At 43.6% G+C, this 16,103-nt stretch overlaps 1 protein-coding gene across 2 annotated transcripts in view; it reads left to right on the forward strand.

Moving 5' to 3' along the window:
• Nucleotides 1-14,828, forward strand: part of LOC115102692 (dihydropyridine-sensitive L-type skeletal muscle calcium channel subunit alpha-1-like) — a 46,906-nt gene extending 32,078 nt beyond the window's left edge. Inside the window, exons 25-45 of one of the 2 annotated variants that reach the window (XM_029622906.2) lie at nt 203-404; nt 653-811; nt 1,017-1,127; nt 1,273-1,356; nt 2,029-2,076; nt 2,628-2,654; nt 2,795-2,920; nt 3,150-3,215; nt 3,296-3,387; nt 3,719-3,878; nt 3,961-4,088; nt 4,351-4,447; nt 4,599-4,701; nt 4,817-4,918; nt 5,208-5,347; nt 5,822-5,947; nt 9,787-10,001; nt 10,313-10,389; nt 10,718-10,773; nt 11,124-11,261; nt 11,411-14,828. In XM_029622906.2, coding sequence (XP_029478766.2) covers nt 203-404; nt 653-811; nt 1,017-1,127; nt 1,273-1,356; nt 2,029-2,076; nt 2,628-2,654; nt 2,795-2,920; nt 3,150-3,215; nt 3,296-3,387; nt 3,719-3,878; nt 3,961-4,088; nt 4,351-4,447; nt 4,599-4,701; nt 4,817-4,918; nt 5,208-5,347; nt 5,822-5,947; nt 9,787-10,001; nt 10,313-10,389; nt 10,718-10,773; nt 11,124-11,261; nt 11,411-11,728 — 2,575 coding nt within the window. In that variant the 3' untranslated portion in view covers nt 11,729-14,828. Of the gene's footprint in view, nt 1-202; nt 405-652; nt 812-1,016; nt 1,128-1,272; nt 1,357-2,028; nt 2,077-2,627; nt 2,655-2,794; nt 2,921-3,149; nt 3,216-3,295; nt 3,388-3,718; nt 3,879-3,960; nt 4,089-4,350; nt 4,448-4,598; nt 4,711-4,816; nt 4,919-5,207; nt 5,348-5,821; nt 5,948-9,786; nt 10,002-10,312; nt 10,390-10,717; nt 10,774-11,123; nt 11,262-11,410 lie in introns of both variants that reach the window. The other variant, XM_029622905.2, reaches the window with a different exon arrangement.
• Nucleotides 14,829-16,103: the final 1,275 nt, after the last annotated feature.

Below are 16,103 nucleotides of genomic sequence, written 5' to 3' on the forward strand. Positions count from 1 at the left end.
TTCCTTCCTTCCTTCCTTCCTTCCTTCCTTCCTTCCTTCCTTCCTTCCTTCCTTCCTTCCTTCCTTCCTTCCTTCCTTCCTTCCTTCCTTCCTTCCTTCCTTCCTTCCTTCCTTCCTTCCTTCCTTCCTTCCTTCCTTCCTTCCTTCCTTCCTTCCTTCCTTCCTTCCTTCACTCCCTCTCTCCCTCCCTCCCCTCTCCCAGGCTGTTGTATAAAGCCATAGACTCAGACAGGGAGGATATGGGCCCAGTCTACAACAACCGTGTGGATATCTCCATCTTTTTCATCGTCTACCTCATCCTCATCGCCTTCTTCATGATGAACATCTTCGTCGGCTTTGTCATCGTCACCTTCCAGGAGCAGGGAGAGTCTGAGTATAAGAACTGTGAGCTCGACAAGAACCAGGTAAGCTGGCGAAGCATATCGATGTGTTCTTAACTCTTTGTGATCGACAGCCTGACGGAGTCACAGAGTATTCTTATCTGCAAGTACTCTCTTTGAGATCTGTGTGCTTGACAGAAATGTCCATGTAAATATTCCATGCGCTGCTCAATGCATGATTTACGCAAAAATCCAAGTTTACGTCATTTGGCCTGTTACTATTTAACAGATACGGGGGCTTTACTGCCTTGACTTCACTTCTCTCTCCTCAGCGTCAGTGTGTGCAGTATGCTCTGAAGGCCAAGCCTCTGCGGTGTTATATCCCTAAGAACCACTATCAGTACAACATGTGGTACATAGTCACCTCCTGCTACTTTGAGTACGCCATGTTCTTCCTCATCATGCTCAACACGCTGTGTCTCGGCATGCAGGTAAATCTAGAACACATCCATTCTATTCTGTTCGTGCTCAACGCATCTGGCTGCGTTTACACAGGCAGCCCAATTCCGATCTTTGTAGCACTAATTGGTGTTTTGTCTCTTTGTTCCTCATGGCAGATATTTTGCAGGTATTAAATAGTCAAAATGCTGTTATGCTATTTCCTCAATGGGTTTGTTGTGTATTTCCACCATGCAGCACTGTAACCAGTCAGCCCATGTGACCAAGCTGTCTGACACTCTGAACATGATCTTCACTGTCCTCTTCACGGTGGAGATGATACTAAAACTCATTGCCTTCAAAGCTAAGGTAGGGTTAGGCGCAGGCCCAGGCTCTGGGCTGGCAGGAATGTTTACTGTAGAATGTTTAGTGGGTCTTTTTAAGTATGCTGGGAGTTCTTCGTTTTCCAGAATCGTTTTTTCTCCATGCCCCTGTGTAATCTGTGTTATCCCAGGGCTACTTTGGAGACCCGTGGAACGTGTTTGACTTCCTCATCGTCATCGGCAGTGTTGTCGATGTCATCCTGAGTGAGGTCGACGTGAGTACACAGAACAGCGGCAGCTACGTTTGTAAACCTATGCAAGTCGTACGGTGGTAGCAGAACGTCTTGCAACAATAAATGTTTCCGAATGTTTTCTCCCAACTGAACGTGAATCTGGTGTGATCTTTTATAAGACGCTCCCATGCAATGTGATTGTGTTTATTCAACGTATTCATAACTGTGACCCAGAAACACAAACTCCTGGCTTCACAGCAGCAGGCTGTGGGAAGCAGCACTAGTTCACAGCAGGACCTGGTTAGTACCACTGTCAGACACACGCCCCTCCACGCCCCACATGATCTCCACTCCCTTCCATTGGAATGTCTATGTTACATGTTGATTTAATATTGCGCCATGGACTAATATTCTATCGTCGGTATCATCTCGTCCAGTTGAGTTCAGTGAAGTGAGGCTATGACAGGAAATACTACAGCATTTTTGAACATCACCTTGTTTTCATGTCTTTATTTCCCCCTCTCCTTTCACTCGGTGAAGCACCAGGTTTCGTTTGTTTCTGTCTTCATCCAACACGCACTCCTGTGTTTTCTCCCCTCTGAACTGTCACCGATAAACATCTCCAGTGTTCCCTCACCTCCATCCACCTGTCTAACCCCCCCCCCCCCTTCCTCCTCTTCTCCTCCCTCTCTCTCTCACTCCCCCTCTCTCCAGGCTGCCTTGGCCTCTAGTGGAGGACTGTACTGTCTCCATGGCTGTGCTGTAAATATCACTTTACACTGCATCTGTATCTGCATGGGCCTTCTTGCTGTGTGCTGAGCACTGTGAGCACTACTCTAGTTGTCTGTTACTGTGCCCGTGAGGCCCTAGCTGGATGCGCCCTTACAGAGAGATAGCGGACCCAGCCTATGGGGCATCTTGTTGCACTAGGAGCTAATTAGACATTGGGTTAGACATTGCTTACCATAGAATTGCATCAAGGATTTGGTCAGTATTCCCTTGACATGGTTTGTAACTGTATGGCTCTTCTCTGAGAGTGTCTAACGCTAACTAACTGATTTAATGTCATCAACACGTTAAGTACTGATGTTTGTGTCTACATTTATAGTAGGCCTTGGAAGTTTATTTTGTATTTGGCATGCTGAATGTATCTATTAATAACTGTGTATCATAACTTCCCCCCCTCCTGACGTTTTGTAGAGATGAACACACATTCATGCTAAATCTATAAACATTTACTAATTCATAGAATTATCCACTAACGCAACAATAACGTCTGCGGCTAATATGATCGATCTCTGATTGTATTTCAGCAGACAAACCCTATGCAGGCCATTGCGGTAAGACAGTATTTTTGTTGTTGTATTGTTTTCAATTACAAATGTATTAGTCTGACAAAGTTACTCTGTAATTATACCATTGATATGAATGAATGACAATGAATGACAATTAAAACCAATGTGTTTTTATTCACCTAAAGGATTCTGAGAATGCCAGAGTGTCCATCACATTCTTCCGTCTGTTCCGTGTGATGCGTTTGGTTAAACTACTAAACAGGTCAGAGGGCATCCGTAACCTGCTGTGGACCTTCATCAAGTCCTTCCAGGTCAGTACCAGTCAGTGTTTCCCTAACCTCAATTTTCGTAAACAGCAGAGTGATGAGCAAAACTTGGGGTAGGGAAACACGAGACCCAAATGGAAGGTCGGGTCCAACTGGTGGTTCTGGAGCCAATTCCTACTGGGTTGCAGCAACCATGTATGGAACTGATGGTAGTTTAAGTAAATATCACTGGATATCACTGGTTGGGATGACTCAATGTGTGTTTGTTCTGCAGGCTCTACCCTACGTGGCTCTTCTGATCGTCATGCTCTTCTTCATCTACGCAGTCATCGGGATGCAGGTCAACTTTTAGGAGTGAACTGAATATTTTTAAGTACATACACACTATGGGTCCACTTACCCTTGAGTCTCCCCTTTCAGGTGTTTGGAAAGATAGCCTTAGTGGATGGCACACAGATCAACCGCAACAACAACTTCCAGACATTCCCCCAAGCTGTCCTGCTGCTATTCCGGTGAGTCAGTCAGTCAGATCGAGAGAGTGGATTTTTTATATTTTTTATTTAACCTTATTTAACGAGTCAGTCAGAGGTAAGGTTAGAGTTCACACATACTGTATATCCACCACTGAGGTGCCTGTGTGTCTATGGGAGGGTGCAACAGAACTTTCAGATAGAAATATACTTGGTAAAAACACCATCTGTGATGTAGTGATTTGGCCTATTGAATACACTAGTTGTGCTACAGGAGAGGCGTAGCAGGAAGAGATGCTGGCTAGTATGTACGGGAAGCTGTATTGTCCTATTGTCCTAACTGAATCCGATGCCCTCTGTATTCTCCCAACAGTTGTGCGACAGGGGAGGCGTGGCAGGAAGTGATGGTGGCCAGTATGTACGGCAAGAAGTGTGACCCCAAGTCTGACTTCCTACCTGGGGAGGAGTACACCTGTGGAGCCAGCTTCGCTGTCTTCTACTTTATGTCCTTCTATATGCTGTGTGCCTTCCTGGTCAGTAGTCCTTTCTCCTCTCCTCTCTTCTCTTCCAGGAAGTATTGTTGTTGTCTTAAGTTATCTTTCTCTCCCATCTCAGATCATCAACTTATTCGTGGCTGTGATCATGGACAACTTTGACTACCTGACACGTGATTGGTCCATCCTGGGTCCTCACCATCTGGATGAGTTCAAGAAGATCTGGGCCGAGTACGACCCGGATGCCACGTGAGTCATCTCTGAACCCAGATCCAAGTTTTGCGTGCGCTGGTCAGCTATTTATGTCACTAAAGAGACTAGTCCTCTGTCAAGAATGCAGGGACAATGCCCCATGGCATTACCTTTCAATCCACAATAAGTTAATGTTGGTAGGAGTTTCACATGACATCTGTATGTAGTTGATGCTCTAAGTCTTGGTACCCAAAGCTAATATATAGCTCCTCTCTCTAAATCAATGTGCCTAAGTGTATTTTGTCCTCTTGTCCTGCAGGGGGCGTATAAAACATCTGGACGTGGTAACACTACTGCGAAGGATCCAGCCTCCGCTAGGCTTTGGGAAATTCTGTCCGCATCGCTCAGCCTGCAAGGTAAGTCATGTTATTTGGATGAAATGGATTGCCATTTAAATGGGTACCATTGCCATGTACCACAGATGTGGTTTGGTGCCTGATAATGTGTACAGTACATCTTCTCACTGGTGTCCACTCTCTCTCGTTCCCCTCTTCTCCCTGACAACAGCGTTTAATATCCATGAACATGCCCCTGAACAGCGATGGCACAGTCACCTTCAATGCCACCCTTTTTGCCCTGGTCAGGACTGCCCTCAAGATAAAGACTGAAGGTGTCGAAGGTGTCTTGTCTCTAGCACTGCGCCCGTCTGACACCATAAATAATATTCCATGTTTATGTTTGTGTTTTTATGTAATACTTTGTTTTTCCTGTCTTATGTTGACTAGGTAACTTTGAGCAGGCTAATGAAGAGTTGAGAGCCATTATAAAGAAGATCTGGAAACGCACCAGTATGAAACTGCTGGACCAGGTCATCCCACCAATCGGAGGTGAGCATTTCACTGTGACCCCTACATGAACCCTACCTAACTGAAAGGTCATGTACAAAAGCCCCTAGAATGTAGCAGCATGCTAAGATGAACCCTGGTCAGCAAAGTTGATCTGATCTGTTGACTCTTTCAAACATCTTTCCTATGTGACTTTTCATCTTGGTCCTTCGAGACGGATTGTGTTTACCAGGGGTGTTGTGATGGATTTCCGTTCACCACGACATAGACAATTGCCTCCAGTTAGCTCTGTTTGGGTTTTGACACTTTGTTTTATTGGGCTCTGTCCTAGATGACGAGGTGACGGTGGGAAAGTTCTACGCCACCTTCCTGATCCAGGATCATTTCCGTAAGTTTATGAAGCGTCAAGAGGAGTACTATGGCTACCGGCCCACCAAGAAGAGTGCTAATGGGAGTGCTCCAGAGATGCAGGTGAGTCCCTCACATTGTTGTATAGCACGTTTGTGGTCAATTGGAATTGAAGTCTGTCAATTCAGGAATTCAACTGAAAAAAGTGCATATATTTCTAATGACTTCTCAATAATCTGAAAAAGAGAAACTATTTATTTAAAGCATTTTTCTATTTAGAATTCAAATCACTTCCTGAATTGAGTGAATTCAATTCCAATTGACACCAATCAACGCTCGTTTGGATGTACACCTTTCTGCACACCATCTTTAGGCTTCAAAAACATCCTCAAATCATCCTCTGCTTGTGTCGAACATCTCAAACTCTACTGTAATCTCTACCTCTCTTTCTCTTTTACCCTCCATGTTTGTTTCTCTCCTCACTTTGGTCATCTGAAATTCATCCTTATTGTTCTCACCCTCTCTTTTCTCTGCCCTCTCTTTTCTCATCTTCCTCCTCTGTTTGTCCCTCTCCCATTTCCTCCCTCTCCTCCCCAGGCTGGTCTGAGGAGTATAGAGGAGGAGGCAGCTCCACAGCTCCACAGGGCCATCTCAGGAGACCTGCTGAATGAGGATGAGATGGAGAGAGCCATGGAGGAGTCTCTGGAGGAAGGCATCTACAGGGTGAGACACAGACGGAGCACTTTCCTTTAGTTTAGCAAACTTTATGATCCCATCTGGGGAAGTAAATATGGTTCCAACACACCATAAACAAAAAGGACGTTAAAAACAATATCATAACATATTGTATATATACAGTGCATTCGGAAAGTATTCAGATCCCTTGATTTTTTAAATACATTTTGTTACGTTACTGCCGTATTTTAAAATGGATTAAATATTTTTCCCCTCATCAATCCACACACAATACCCATAATGACAAAGCAAAAACAGGTTATTAGATATTTTTGCAAAAAAAATTAACGGAAATATCACATTTACGTTAGTATTCAGACCCTTTACTCAGTAGTTTGTTGAAGCACCTTTGGCAGTGATTACAGCCTCGAGTCGTCTTGGGTATGATGCTACAAGCTTGGCACACCTGTATTTGGGAAGTTTCTCCCATTCTTCTCTACAGATCCTCTCAAGCTCTGTTCGTTTGGATGGGGAGCATCGCTGCACAGCTATTTTCTGGTCTCTCCAGAGATTTTTGATCGGGTTCAAGTCCGGGCTCTGGCTGGGCCACTCAAGGACATTCAAAGACTTGTCCCGAAGCCACTCCTGCATTATCGTGGCTGTGTGCTTATGGTCATTGGCGTGTTGGAAGGTGAACATTCGCCCCAGTCTGAGGTCCTGAGCGCTCTGGAGCAGGTTTTCATCAAGGATCTCTGTACTTTCCCTCTATCCTGACTAGTCTCCCAGTCCCTGCCGCTGAAAAATTGGTGCCAGGTTTCCTCCAGATGTGAAGCTTGGCATTCAGGCCAAAGAGTTCAATGTTGGTTTCACTAGACTGGAGAATCTTGTTTCTCATGGTCTTAGAGTCCTTTAGATGCCTTTTTTCAAACTCCAAGCGGGCTGTCATGTGCCTTTTACTGAGGAGTGGCTTTCATCTGACCACTACCATAAAGGCCCGCTTGTTGGAGTGCTGCAGAGATGGTTGTCCTTCTGGAAGGTTATCCCATCTCCACAGAGGAACTCTAGAGCTCTGTCAGAGTGACCATTGGGTTATTGGTCACCTCTCTGACCAAGGCCCTTCTCCCCCAAATGCTCAGTTTGGCCAGCTCTAGGAAGAATCTTGGTGGTTCCAAACTTCTTCCATTTAAGAATGATGGAGGCCGCTGTGTTCTTGGGGACCTTCAATGCTGCAGATTGTTTTTGGTAAGCTTCCCCAGATCTGTGTCTCGACACAATCCTGTCTTGGAGCTCTACGGACAATTTGACCTCATGGCTTGGTTTTAGCTTGGACTGCGTGAATCAGGTCTTCATGGTCAAATTGCTGCAAAGAAACCACTACTAAAGGACACCAATAATAAGAAGAGACTTGCTTGGGCTAAGAACATGAGCAATGAACATTTGACCGGTGGAAATCTGTCCTTTGACAATTTTTGGTTCCAACTGCCGTGTCTTTGTGAGACACAGAGAAGGTTAACGGATGATCTCTGCATGTGTGGTTCCCACCGTGAAGCATGGAGGAGGAGGTGTGATGGTGTGGGGGTGCTTTGCTGGTGGCATTGTCCGTGATTTATTTAGAATTCAAGGCACACTTAACCAGCATGGCTACCACAGCATTCTGTAGCGATGCGCCATCCCATCTGGTTTGCGCTTTGTGCGACTATCATTTTTTTCCCAACAGGACAATGACCCAAAACACATCTCCAGGCTGTGTAAGGGCTATTTTACCAAGGAGAGTGATGGACTGCTGCATCAGATGACATGGCCTCCACAATAACCCGATCTCAACCCAATTGAGATGGTTTGGGATGAGTTGGAAAAGCAGCCAACAAGTGCTCAGCATATGTGGGAACTCCTTCAAGACAGTTGGAAAAGCATTCCTCATGAAGCTGGTTGAGAGAATGCCAAGAGTGTGCAAAGCTGTCAAGGCAAAGGGTGGTTACTTTGAAGAATCTCAAATCTAAAATCGATTTTGATTTGTTTATACCTTTTTTGGTTACTACATGATTCCATATGTGTTATTTCATAGTGTAGATGTCTTCACTGTTATTCTACAGTGTGGAAAATAGTAAAAATAAAGAAAAACCCTTGAATGAGTAGGTGTGTCCAAACTTTTGACTGGTACTGTATGTAAATAAGGTATTTCTGTTTTTTATTTTTAAGAAATGTGCAAATAAAAAAACATTTTTCACTTTGTCATTATGGAGTACAGTGTGTAGATTGAGAGAATATTTTTTAGAATGAGGCTGTTACGTAATAAAGGGGTCTGAATACTTTCTGAATGCACTGTACATATATTTAATGTAGCCTGTCACAGTCTTTATCTTTAATCAGAGCAGGATAGATAAACTTATAAACGTCCCTTATTCAGGACCCTGTCTTTCAAAGATAGTTCGTAAAAATCCAAATAACTTCACAGATCTTCATTGTAAAGGGTTTAAACACTGTTTCCCATTCTTGTTCAATGAACCACAAACAATTAATGAACATGCACCTGTGGAACGGTCGTTAAGACACTAACAGCTTATAGACGGTAGGCAATTAAGGTCACAGTTATTAAAACTTAGAACACTAAAGAGGTCTTTCTACTGACTCTGAAAAACACCAAAAGAAAGATGCCCAGGGTCCCTGCTCATCTGCGTGAACGTGCCTTTCGCATGCTGCAAGGAGGCTTGAGGACTGCAGATGTAGCCAGGGCAATAAATTGCAATGTCAGTACTGTGAGACACTTAAGACAGCGCTACAGGCAGACAGGACGGACAGCTGATCATCCTCGCAGTGGCAGACCACGTGTAACAACACCTGCACAGCATCGGTACATCCGAACATCACACCTGCGGGACAGGTACAGGATGGCAACAACAACTGCCCGAGTTACACCAGGAACGCACAACTCCTACATCAGTCCGCAATAGGCTAACCCTAACCCTTGTCGGCCTGTTGTAAGGCAGGTCCTCACCAGACATCACCGGCAACAACGTCGCCTAGGGGCACAAACCCACGGTTGCTGGACCAGACAGGACTGGCAAAAAAGTGCTCTTCACTGACGAGTTTCGGTTTTGTCTCACCAGGGGTGATGGTCGGATTCGTGTTTATCGTCAAAGGAATGAGCGTTACACCGAGGCCTGTACTCTGGAGCGGGATCGATTTGAAGGTAGAGGGTCCGTCATGGTCTGGGGAGGTGTGTCACAGCCTCATCGGACTGAGCCTGTTGTCATCGCAGGCAATCTCAACTCTGTGCATTACAGGGGCGACATCCTCCTCCCTTATGTGGTACCCTTCCTGCAGGCTCATCCTGACATGACCCTCCAGCATGACAATGCCACCAGCCATACTGCTCGTTCTATGCATGATTTCCTGCAAGAAAGGAATGTCAGTGTTCTGCCATGGCCAGCGAAGAGCTCGGATCTCAATCCCATTGAGCATGTCTGGGACTTGTTGGATCGGAGGGTGAGGGCTAGGGCCATTCCCCCCAGGAATGTCCGGAAACTTGCAAGTACCTTGGTGGAAGAGTGGGGTAACATCTCACAGCAAGAAGAGGCTAATCTGGTGCAGTCCATGAGGAGGAGATGCACTGCGGTACTTAATGCAGCTGGTGGCCACACCAGATAGTCCTGACTGTTAATTTTGATTTTGACCCCCCCTTTGTTCAGGGACACATTATTACATTTATGTTAGTCACATGGCTGTGAAACTTGTTCAGTTTATGTCTCAGTTGTTGAATCTTGTTATGGTCATACAAATATTTACACATGTTAAGTTTGAGAGGACGTGAGAGGACGTTTATTTTTTTGCTGAGTTTAGATGTGCCTGGGTTGTTTTAACCACAGTGTTTGTGTTTGGTTGTGCAGCGGCAGGGCGGTCTGTTCGGGGACTATTCAGACCCGTTCTCCACAGAGACCAGCAGTGTCTCGCCCTCCCACATGGCTAGCCAGCGTCCCCTACAGCTATCAGAGAACCGCCCCGAGGAGGCTGAGTTGCCCCTCAGTCGCTCAGACTCCGTCTTCCTCCCCAATACAGAGTTCTTTCCCCTGACCCCCACCATACACAACAGCAACAACAACGCGTAAGTAATGTCGTCCCCAGGCTAATTGAGTACTGTTACTGACCTCAACCAAACACAACAGCTACAACAATCTATGAGTAGAGTGCTTGTTGCACCACCAAAGCTGCATTTGCTGCCACAGAAACGAATGAATGGAGGCCCAAGATTAATAAGCACTTTGAGAACCTGGAAAAGCACTGTACGAATCCAATCAATCAATGATCTTCTTTTGCAAATTCAGCACTATTTGGGTGATACGGTACACTTTGCTTGCTGGTATGTGTAAGATACATGGCTTACCTGATTATATATAGATTTTTTTATGTTTATAGGTTTTCTTATGAGAGAGAGGAGAGTCCGAAAGTGAGAAGGCACCATTCCAGAGTGGACACAGAGCGCAGCTCTCCAGGTCAGTTCAACATCAGCCTAGGTCGGGATTTAATCTGCGTAAGGGCCGTGTTATAGCGTGGCTGACAGTCAAAGGTCACCTCCACTTGAGCTGACATGCACAGTGTTTCCTCTGAATATGATCTCCCCGAAAAATGCCCTGAAAAGCCACATTGCCGGCTGTCTAGTGCGCTGCGCTAGGAATTGAATCCCGGCCCTATTCACCTAATCAATCCTACTATCTGCTGATCATCATCACCCTGCATGATATTTGACATACTGTTGGATACTCTTTAGTCATTCTTGTGTCCTACAATAAATAACTGTGTTCTTCTGTCTGTCTCCTGTAGATAGCAGACACTTCTCTGAGATCAGTCAGAAACCAATCAGAACAGACATCACTCAGGTAACATAATACACACCAGATTGAAGACCCCATACAACCCATTTAAACACTAAATGGACCAGGGATGGGCAACTCCAGTCCTCGCGGGCTAGAGTGGTGTCACACATTTTCTCCATCCCGAGCAAACACCGCTGATTAAACTAAACTGCATTCTAAACTGAAGATCATATTAGCTAAATATTGGAGTCAGTCGTGTTAGCTGTGGCTGGGGAAAAGTGTAACACCAATCAGGACCCTGAGGACTGGAGTTGCCCATCACTGCCATAGGCAAAACAGATTGAATTTAGCTGAGTCATGATTCTGTTGTGCCATGAATGTCCTAACTGTAAGTGTTGTCTTTGTTGTTGCAGTTCCCCTATGACCTCAAATACGGTGAGAGCCAGTCTCTCCCCAGCTGTTCCCAAGCTAAAGGGGAGGCTACAGAGGAAGCTGAAGGGGCCACAGGAGGCTCTGTGTCTGCACCTGCCGCTGACCAGCTGATCAAAGAGGTACGTTGATACTGATTGACAGATTGTTAATCAGTTATTTAAACTACATATGTAAATCCATGTTTTTCCTCTGTGCCAGGTTCCTCCCTGAGACCCTATGTTTGTAACAGTAAACATCATATCAATGTACGTATCATGTCCTCCGTCAGGTCTTAGTGGTTGGCGGTCTTGGCGACCTGGCCAATGACGATTCGTTTGTGGCGGTGACTCGTAATGAAATGGCCGAGGCAATGCGCATGCCCATGTCCCACTTTGAAGACGTGGCCCTGGGCCTCCTCAACGGGCGCAGTGGCCGCGCAACCTCCGCCACGAGGAAGAAGAGCCCAATCCCTGTGCCCCCTTCCGCCCCCGACCGGCCCTCTAGGTCTACAGAGCTGAAACCGAAACCCCAGGAGCAGAGAAAGAAGCACCTCGTCACAACCTTTAAACAACCCCTGAAGGGGGAAGAGGCAGACACCAAAGTGTAGAGAGTCTGTCATCGGAGTGCCCATGACGACAGTGGCGTTATCTTGTGACATGATATTGACACTTGACTTGACAAGGCTGTGTTGTAGTTGGTGACATCACACACTCGCAGCGTTAACAAATCCTGATTAGTTGCCGTGGCGATGAGCTCAATCCACTAACCATAGTTTCCAATGGAGACTGGAGGAAATAGGCCCTCTAACCAGGGTTGATGGCCGAGTTACTAGGCTCTAGCTGGTTGGCTGTTCAGGTTTTAACATGCTATTCCACTGTGGTTGATTCTTGTCAATTCTGATTGAATTCTTGAATCAGATTCATGATTCTTATGGAAAACTAACCGACAAAGGAAAAGGAATATTCTGGTAATACATTTTAATCTTCTCAGTTCCGCCATATTTATTTCAACAAATTAAAAAAGAACTTATCACAGAGTGCACAGGTTCATGAACCTCTTTCTTTGTTATGTTTGTTGATAATCTATTCCATAGAGTGGTTAGACAGAACAACTATGTCCAGTCTGCTGTGTTTCTTACTAAAACCCTAACTACAGGGCGTACACACTGCAGGATAGCATTTTTTTTCATGAATCTTGTTCTGGAGGCAGCGCTGCATTGGTCACTAGCGAGCATTAAAAAAAATCTAATTTTGAACGTAACCCTAACCTTAAATTAAGACCAAAAAGCCCATTTTGACTTTGCAGCTGGCCTATCGCTCCGTTCTGCCTCCAGGACAAGACACATGACAATAAACTTCAACATGCGCACACACGCAACTTGTATTGTGTGCATGGTGACAGATGGTGCTTTCAAGACAAATGGGAACTCTGAAAAAAACGAGGTCAAAGCTCTTTTTCCACCCCAGTTGTCTTGAAGGCACTGAAGTCGGAAGTCTGAGATTTCTGAGTTACCAGTTGTTTTGAACGCAGCAAAAGTCTGTGAGTGGAGACAGGGGTGTCCCAGCAAGGGCTGAAGGGGGAAAAAGGAGGTGAGAAAGAAAGGATGCCATTTTGGATCACCTGTGAGTGCGTTTCAGTGAGTTTCTATTTATCTGGGAAAACTGCACCTGTTGCGTTTGAATGGTTTAGTTCAATCTTTTGAAAAGAGTCTCTCCTGTTAAAACATCCAGGATGCCAAGGAAAGGCTTAGTACACACTCAGGTTGTACATCTGATGCACAACACATTTGACACAATGGGTGTGATACATCAAACAGTTTTGATGAAGCCTCACCATAGAGATAGAGGACTCTGCATGGATATCACCCGTTTTTAGCATGGACAGTGCCATTTAGGGCTTCCACCATTTTAACGTGGTTAACTGGGTGGGGACTCCCACGAGTTGGGAGCAATCAGTCACTGAAGAATATGAGCTACTTTAAAATGGAGATAGCCTCAATAGCACTGCTGTCACATACACTATAATGGAGCAGTATACAAAGATGAGTCTCTCTCTATGAGCCTCACTGTTTGTGTTCTTAAAGGCAACGTCCTTCATTTATGTCGTTAAAGGGAGGACTTGCCATCTTTTTACTTTATTTACACTTGTCTTCATTTAATCGAGACTTGTAAAACACTTTCCTTGATGCTCAACCTCCTCCCACTGTGGGTTTGGGCACTTTTTTAAGAGGAAGTTTCTTTTCTTTTTTTAAATGTGTTGGACATTTCTTTGTACTTTTAATTTATTAATTATTATTGTATTATCAATGTTTGAATACTGAAATAGGTGTATAGGGGAGAGTGGGGTAAGTTGAGTAAATATTTAATTCAGCATCAATCTGAAAAGGGAAATATATTATTTCAGGATGTTGCACATCCCTTGAAATAATCAGAATTCATGTAAAAATTAGTTTTGAAAACATCACTATGTTTTTGGACAAGATGTCTCTTGGCACAACTTACCCCGGTTTAAGCCACCAACACATTTCTGTACTGAATGAAATATTACCACTACCTTTTTAAAACCATGTCTATCTTTATTTCCAAACACAATGACAATCACTGTTTGTCTTTTAATCATATTTTACCCCAAGCTTAACGCCTAACAAACACTTAGTACTTTTTAACATATCCCAGTGATAATGCTTTGCATTATGCTTGGGAAGAAAACACATTCACTTACCCCAAGACAAACATTTTGGTTTTAGATTCAAGCATCATGAAACCTCAAATTCATTTGACTTGCTGAAAATCTGTTTTTTTTGTCCTAACTTGCTTATCACTTTTTACATGTGGTTTCTTCCTTCAGACTCCATAAAATGACATTTTCCTAAATATTTGGTCAAATTATACATTTTGTTTGGGGTTTCCTAGAGACGAGGGAGGCTCAACTTACCCCACTCTCCCCTTCTGGTATTAAGCACTTATCTAACAGATCACATTGTAGTTCATGAAGATATTGTATTTAATACAAACCAGAGATTTTGTTAAATGAGATTCATATGTATTAATGACCAGAGGTTAAAATGAAGTTGAAAGTAAGAAGAAGACGTAATAAAAGGTGATTCAGGATTTTAAGTGGTGCTGAAGTTAGTCTAGATTTGATTTGATCAAGAGTTGTTAGTCATATCAGCATACCTGGCGTATGGTGGATTTAGCATGAACGCCCACATAGGGGATTAACTGGTTTTGTACAAAACAACTTTGCACATTTTTTTGTCTGGGGAAGGATCTCAAAAGTATTTTGCTCGATTCCTTGCGAGCTCTTTCCTCACCTTCTCCTGAAAATGTAAATTGCAAGCAAGGAGAGCATTGGAGAAGATCTGATGTTTTGAGGATGCAAAGAAAGACCGAATCAAGGAAAATACCTTTGAGATTCACCCCGGGTCTGTTTTTTAATTTAATTTAGTTACCATAACAGGTCCTAAAGGAGTTATTTTTCACCTCATCATCCTCGTTGGCCATTTCTGCCTTAGAAACGGGTTGGTTTTTAAAAAGATAATGCTGCATAAATCAGACATTAAGTAGTGGGTGGGACAGCTTCTAACCCTGCTATATCAAGTAAACCCATCTTCTAATATGTGCCTTTCAACAAAATGTTTTTGTTTGTTCTTCATGTCAGTCAGATGGAGCTTACACTGGCAAAACAAATAAAACATCCAAAATATACATCACTTTGGTTTACTTGATTTTTTGTTGTTGTAATGTGCCGTGCTTGACTTGGACTGAAATAGGTTCTGGTACTCATTTTGGGTGCCGGTACTGTTTAGGTGCAGGAACCCCACATTACTTTTGAGCTAATATTTTAGAGCTCAAGCAGTAGAACATTTGAGATGCCAGTACTCCGCTCCGGTGAACTCTGTCCCAAAGTCAAGCACTGGTTATCTGCAGAAATAAAAATGTACACAAGGATTAAGTACCATCAGGGGGCCTGTTGCACAAAACTAGGATAAGGGATTAAGCCAGGATATCTTGGTGATCCTGGCTCAATTGATCCGTAATCCGGTTGCACTAAAGATGGATAGGGGGCAGGAGGATATGTTATGGTATAAATTACCATGGAGATTTATTCTGTGGAGCTAGCCTGCTCCAGACCAGGCTAAATTCCAGGATCTATTTAATCTCATCCCTAATGTCAGTCAGCAGTCACCACAAATGGAAACCAATAGTTATTTCACTGCTCACTATACATTGTTATCACATATAACTAGACCCACTGTTATTATTTAAACGTTTGTGATCATTAATTTCAATGATTTTGGATAAAAAATGATTTTTAGATGATGTTGCTATCATTAGATAATTTACAGTTTCCCATAGACTATAAGGCTATATATAAAATGATAGAATATTAGGGCCACAGAGGGGAAAAAAAAAACAAGTCATAATATTGTAACCAGTTGTTTTAAAGGAGGACAGTTGTTAAAATGACAGATGTGGGGCATTTCGTGAAATTGTACTTCAGTATGGTTTCATAAACAAAGACATGCTGATGTGCCAGAATATTAAGTATCACATTGTCATAAGTATCAAAACTGTAAAAACAATATGTAGCTTTTCTGCAGAAAGAACCAGCCTCATAAATTTATGACTTTATCCTTTTTCTTCAGTGTGGCCCTAGTACTCTGTCATATAAACAAATACACATTCCATATGAATATAAAAACACAATGTGTAACATTATGTTCCTTTATTGAATAAGGACAAAACAAAGCAGGTAAACCATCAGCTCCTTTCGAAACTGAAGTCACAGTGACTCTACAAGATGGAAAGCACAGAATCCAAGCATTTTATACAAAATGATACATACACATTCAAAGGTCTGTATATAACACACCCTGCATGTCTGCACACTAAAATAAATGCAGGACAAATCCATACACATCAACTGAACAGACAAATGAATGGATGCAGTAGCCTCCCTGCAGCCTTGTATTACACACA

This window comes from Oncorhynchus nerka, linkage group LG20 (assembly GCF_034236695.1).
Source record: "Oncorhynchus nerka isolate Pitt River linkage group LG20, Oner_Uvic_2.0, whole genome shotgun sequence".
NCBI classification, from domain to species: domain Eukaryota; kingdom Metazoa; phylum Chordata; class Actinopteri; order Salmoniformes; family Salmonidae; genus Oncorhynchus; species Oncorhynchus nerka.